This window comes from Lampetra planeri, chromosome 21 (assembly GCF_965212315.1).
Source record: "Lampetra planeri chromosome 21, kcLamPlan1.2.h2, whole genome shotgun sequence".
NCBI classification, from domain to species: Eukaryota; Metazoa; Chordata; class Hyperoartia; order Petromyzontiformes; family Petromyzontidae; genus Lampetra; species Lampetra planeri.
In genome coordinates, this window is record NC_136127.1 from 11,034,663 (window position 1) to 11,041,072 (window position 6,410).

At 53.2% G+C, this 6,410-nt stretch overlaps 1 protein-coding gene across 2 annotated transcripts in view; it reads right to left on the bottom strand.

Moving 5' to 3' along the window:
* The window catches only part of LOC144724668 (uncharacterized), a 35,616-nt gene that overhangs the window by 11,328 nt on the left and 17,878 nt on the right, over positions 1 to 6,410 (bottom strand). For both annotated transcript variants that reach the window (XM_078603969.1, XM_078603968.1), the window contains exons 7-11: positions 4,742 to 4,827; positions 4,051 to 4,126; positions 3,568 to 3,662; positions 1,333 to 1,891; positions 503 to 634 (exon numbers count right to left, since the gene is read on the bottom strand). In XM_078603969.1, coding sequence (XP_078460095.1) covers positions 503 to 634; positions 1,333 to 1,891; positions 3,568 to 3,662; positions 4,051 to 4,126; positions 4,742 to 4,827 — 948 coding nt within the window. The remainder of the gene's footprint in view (positions 1 to 502; positions 635 to 1,332; positions 1,892 to 3,567; positions 3,663 to 4,050; positions 4,127 to 4,741; positions 4,828 to 6,410) is intronic.

Here is a 6,410-nt window from a genome sequence, read left to right on the forward strand (position 1 = left end):
GGTTTCTGGGTGAGATCGCATAAGTATAAATGTGTCGTAACGACGTTTCGCTGGTCATTACATCGAGTGATTGCATCCAGCATCATCAGGCGAATCTGGCAAATCGCCCGATGATGCTGGATGTCATTACCAGCGAAACGTCGTACTCCTCAAATTGTAAATGTCGTGGATTTATTCTCCAACACACCGGTGGGCTGTAGTAGCAACTAATTGGCGCGTTGTTTACGTGACAAACCTTACTAGCAATGTCGGGTGGTGGAGGGTTACGACACATTTATACTTACGCGATCTACCCCAAAAACCTAAATTATGAATAATATTAGTCGCGAAAGCCTACCACGTGCTAAACCGACCTCCCTCCTGCACACCAGGCGAGGTAGTTAACATCTCGCCACCGCGAGACTGCTCCGGCCGCTTTGCCCCGATCGCACCTCCCAACGCACCGCGGCCGTGCGCTCACCGCTGACAAAGTCCGCGGTGTGTGGTGAGGGTGAGCACTCACCGGGTGAGCGGCGGCGGCGGCGGCGGCGGCGGCCTCCCCGTTGGGCGCCCCCCCCCAGGCAGCGTCGCCCGCGCCGTGCACCACCAGGGATCTCCTGGGCGGGGGTCGTGCTGGAGGGGTCTTCTTATCCCCCTGCCACACGCGCGCGGTGTGGAGGGCGCAGCGTCGCAAAGCCGAACGTCGCAATATCCGCCCCCCCCCCGGCAGTTAACCGCACGGCGCACACCGTGGTTTGTCCGCCGTGTGACTCTCATCCCGACGGCGTTACGTTTCCGCTCGCTAAAATATTGAGCCGACTTGCACCTGCGCCGCACTCTTTCCGGCACCGCTCGCTCTCACGTTACATCCGCGCCGTTTCATTTTAATTTGACGACCGTTAAATACTTGAGCGTTGTGCGAATATTCCTTAAGGACTCTGTGACTCATTCTCCGCAAAATATCGATGTTGTTGCTGCTGCTGCTGAGCTCACGCACCACGGATCTCCCGCATAAAAATACCCCAGGCAACTGGCTCAATGGGACCATTATTCGTGTAACAAATCAAAATAAACTTCATTCCCACACACACACACGTAGGAAGGTGTTCCTCATCTCGCGAATATATCAGAACCGCTCCTGGGCCTCCCCTAGGTCGACTCAGCCTCAAATGAGTACCTGGGGCAGTGTGTAAACATCGCAACTGGGGAGACAAAGGAGACCGGGGGTGGTGTTGGCCACCCACCCCCTCGTGTGCCGTGGAGGCCTTCATAGATGCTCGCTATCAGCACTTGCCCCAACAGACCGTTGGGGCTATACGGGGGATCTTTGTCTTTGTTGATTTTTTTTTTTACCTGGATGACTGTCGATGATGTGGACCACCTTGGACGAGGAACGGGAATGGCTGCGGGGGGCTCCGTCGTGGGGGTCTCCATCGGGGTCTCTGTGGGGGTCTCTGTAGGGGTCTCTGTGGGGGTCTCTGTGGGGGTCTCTGTGGGGGTCTCTGTGGGGGTCTCTGTGGGGGTCTCTGTGGGGGTCTCTGTGGGGGTCTCTGTAGGGGGCACGATGGGGGTCCCTGTGGGGGTCTCTGTGGGGGGCATCGTGTGGGGCCGTGTGGGGGGTCGTGTGGGGGTTCCTGTGGGGGTCCCTGTGGGGGTATCTGTAGGGGGCACGATGGGGGTCCCTGTGGGAGTCTCTGCGGGGGGCATCGTGTGGGGCCGTGTGGGGGGCCGTGTGGGGGTCTCTGTGGGGGTCCCTGCGGGGGTCTCTGTGGGGGTCCCTGTGGGGGTCCCAGTGGGGGTTGCTGTGGACGTGTCTCTGTGAGAGGGGTTCCGCTGGGGACGCAGCGGGGGGGTCTGCCCCCCAGGACTCAGGGCTTCCTTCAGGGATCCCTGAGACCTCCTGTTGGATTCCCTGTGCACAACAACAACATCAACAGCATCAACAACATCATCAGCATCATCATCAGCATCATCAGCATCAGCATCAACAACATCATCGCATCATCAGCATCAACATCATCATTAGCATCATCATCAGCAGCATCAACAGCATCAACAACATCATCATCAGCATCATCATCATCAGCATCAACAGCATCAACAACGTCATTGCATCATCAGCATCAACATCAGCATCAGCATCATGAACAACATCATCAGCATCAATAGCATCAACAACATCATCAGCATCAGGATCACTCCACCGCCTAAATAGCAGCAGCAGCACCTCGGTTTGGCTAACCATCAAACAAAGACGGTGGTCACCGCATCGCGCAGCTCTTTCAGATGCGCTTCCGCGGCCGTCTGGAACGCTCTTCCTTCCGATATTAGGAAGCCACTTGGGCTTTGCACTTTTAAATAATCTAGACCGAAAATGTATTTCTTCAGAACTGCATTAAGTGTTTAGTTTGTTGTCCTTCCCCCGCACCTCCGATTAGCACGGTTGGCTACGTCCGACGCGGTATAAGTCCAACACACAATACACGCACCCTCATTACGATTCCATTGTAGGAGTATCATCGTCATTATTGGATTCCCGAACCATCATACCCCATCATCATCCACCGCTGTGGACTCCGCTCCATTGCATCATCATCACTCATCACTCAATTGTAATCATAACCAACATCTCAATACATTTGTAGATAACACTGTGGGGGCCGTAAAAGGAATATATCTGTGCGTTCTGTATACACGAAGGCAGTGTTTTTTGACGAATGTGTTGCGTTGCTGTTGTTAACTGTGCTTGTGTACCACCACCGACGTAGCAGCAGCAATCACGAAATACGTTATCATCGTCGTTATCAGCGGTCATCATCGTCTGTGACACACCACCATCGTCCATCACTCAATATCCTAATCATCCACAACATCAACAATGTCAATAGCAGCAGCAGCAGCACACATATCAGCATCGTCAACCACCGGATCAATATCTGTCTGTGAGGGCACGGGGGGGGGGTCTATCAGTGAGTCACTGTGCTCCTGTGTGTATGTGTTGGTGTGTGTTGGTGTGTGTGTGTGTTGGTGTGTGTGTGTGTGTTGGTGTGTGTGTGTTGGTGTGTGTGTTGGTGTGTGTGTGTTGGTGTGTGTGTGTTGGTGTGTGTGTGTTGGTGTGTGTGTGTTGGTGTGTGTGTTGGTGTGTGTGTGTTGATGTGTGTGTTGGTGTGTGTGTGTGTTGGTGTGTGTGTGTGTTGGTGTGTATGTGTTGGTGTGTGTGTGTTGGTGTGTTGGTGTGTGTGTGTTGGTGTGTGTGTGTGTGTGTTGGTGTGTGTGTGTTGGTGTGTGTGTTGGTGTGTGTGTGTGTTGGTGTGTGTGTGTTGGTGTGTGTGTGTGTTGGTGTGTGTGTGTGTTGGTGTGTGTGTGTGTTGGTGTGTGTTGGTGTGTTGGTGTGTGTTGGTGTGTGTGTGTGTTGGTGTGTGTGTGTTGGTGTGTGTGTTGGTGTGTGTTGGTGTGTGTGTTGGTGTGTGTGTGTGTTGGTGTGTGTGTGTGTTGGTGTGTGTGTGTTGGTGTGTGTTGGTGTGTGTGTTGGTGTGTGTGTTGGTGTGTGTGTGTGTGTTGGTGTGTGTGTTGGTGTGTGTGCATTACCCTGAGGGTGCAGGGCGAGGCGGGCGCGTGTTGACTTGTGACACGTGGTGCTGACGACACGCCTTGTGCATCACCTCGTACAGCTGCTTACTCAGCTACAAAGACAAAAACAAAGATCCCCCCTGTAACCTTTTAACAGACTGTTGGGGCAAGAGCAACTTTGACAAACTGAGCTAAACACACACACAACCACGGACACACACACACAGAGACACACACATGGACACAACCACGGACACACACACACGGAAATATACAAAGAAATGCATGCACAGACGCACAGATACAGACAGCGATGAGCACAATCATACTCAGAGTGCAGGGATGATGAAGATGATGCAATGGAGTGACAGGTGATGATTATTTATGTACTATGATGATGACTATAAAATGGTATTAATATTAGGCAATAGAGTGATGGCGATGGTGATTACAGTGATGACAACGATGACGATGATTATGATGCGGATGATTGCCTCCTACCTTGCTCAGCTCTGTATACACATTCTCTTCCACTCCAGCCATGCTTTGCAGAGTGTTCACGTACACACTGACACGACTGCAAAGACAAAGGCAAACACCCCCCCCGTGTAGCCTTAACAGACTGTTGGGGCAAGTGCTGTGAGCGTGCCGACATCGCACGCGAGGAGGTGGGTGGCCAGCACCACCCCAGCCGCCTTTGTCTCCTTAGTGGCATACAACAACAACAACCGCCATTCGCCACTAAGTGTTGGTGATGTCACCACAGTGCTTGTGCCAGGCTATGTGCACGTTAAGACCACGTGAAGTGTCAAACGCCCGCTGGCAGGAGGTCACACGGGACAGACCCAGATGCCACGGCTCGACTGACTGAGATGACTGAGATGACTGGCTGATGCACCACCTGTGCCCCCTACTGTGCCAACTTGCTGTGCTTTAACCACCCGGCGCTCCGCTCGTTGTGAGCGTCGCTCCTCCGCCCTCCGTTGTTGCTGGAGGGCAACTGCCTCCAACTGCCCAGTAGCAGCGTCCTTCACGAGCCTCTTCCACAGAGGCCGATCTTGACACCGCTGGTACCAGTCATCGGCAAGTTAGTGGCACACACACACACACGCGCGTATGCGGGCGGGAACGGGAAAGGGGTCGTAGGGTCACAGCGCGTCAGGGAGAGGATGATCGTGGCGGTTGTGCCCACCTGGTAAACAACGCCGGCAGCTCGTCCTGGAGCTCCGAGTTGATCTCCTCGAAGACTCGCTGGGTCTTCTGCAAGTCCTCCTCAGCCTGGAACGAGCAACAGCAGTGCAACTCGTCACGAGGGTCAAGGCAAAGGGCGCAGCCCTGCAACTGCTCGCTTGAGCAGCGGCTGGCGGAAGAGCGTCCCGCTTGGAGGCAGCTCTGGAGATCCCCCTCCAGACGGCACTTTGGCCTGCTCCTCCAGACATTTTTGAAGAGGTGGGAGTTACCCACACTTTACCCCACTGCACGCGGCCGGCCGATCGAGTGTTGGTTGAACCCAATTACACGCTGCGTGGATGGGGGGGGGGTATTTAATGAACTTGCACCATCGTGCTGTTAGCGAGCACCTATTAAGGCCGGCACGGCGCACGAGGGCGTGAGTGGCCAGCACCACGCCCAGCCGCTTTTGTCCCGCAATCCTGATGTTCACTCATTTAAGGCCGAATCGACCTAGGGGAGGCGCAGGACCGGTTCAGATAATCGTCACTGGTGTTGGTGGCCGTGAGCGGGAATCGAACCCGGGTCACGGGGTATGTCGCGCGGCGCACTCGCCGCTGCATCGCTGCACTACCGCTCCCCCTGCGTCATACACGGACAGACGCACAGAACACCAGGAACTTGTGAATGTCGTGGCATGCCGTGGTCTATCTCGTGTCTATCTCGTGTCTACCCCCTGTGAATGCGACACATGGCACCAGATGCACATCTTGCCAAAGCTGCCAACGATTAGCACGGTTGGCTACGTACAGTGCGAAAGAAGTTCAACATACATACAAAGTCCATCTCCTTGGCATTTTAGACAAACATATCCCTGTCTGTTTATATGTTCGTACAATCGGCAACCTACATCTGTTTAATGTTGCTGTACCTCAACTTATTATTGTGCTATTATCGGCCTGCAAATAATCCGCCGCGAGCCAACTTACACTTACAGGGACTATTAGTATTTAACACCGATTTATATTTTATCGCAAGGTGTTTAATTTCTCACGCGAAACAGTTGACTTTGTTGTGTTTCACTATTCGCCTCATTGCTGCAACTTTAAATCGCTCTCCTTCTTGTCACTTCTTTGACCCAGGGTCGCTTCACTCGAACGCGACCCCTCCCGGCCATGCGTCCTTACCTGGCGATGCGAATAAAACGCAAAACCTAAAACTGACCTCGCTCGTTCGCTCGCTCACTCACTCTCTCGCCGTCTCGACCGTTGACCCACTCACCCACCAACGGCGATGTCATCGTCGGCGCCGGTGGCGGTTAGAGTCGCGCCGGCAAGCTTTGCGAATGCCTTTATTTGTTCATAATGAAGGTTTCTTGGGTTGGATCGTGTAATATTAAACGTGCCGTTAACCCCGCCACCACGCGACACAATTAGTAAGGTTTGTCACATGTAAAAAAAAGTGCGAGTTAGTTACTACTTCAGCACACCGGTGTGTTGGAGAGTAAACCCGCAAGATTTACAATTTTACTCTCCAACACATCGGTGTGCTGAACTAGTAAGTAATTGGCACGTTTTGTTTACGTGACAAAGCTTACTAATGGGCCGTGCCGGGCGGTAGTGGGTTAACGACATATTTACATTTACCTGACCTAACCCCAAAAAAAAATACCTTTATCACAAATAATATTG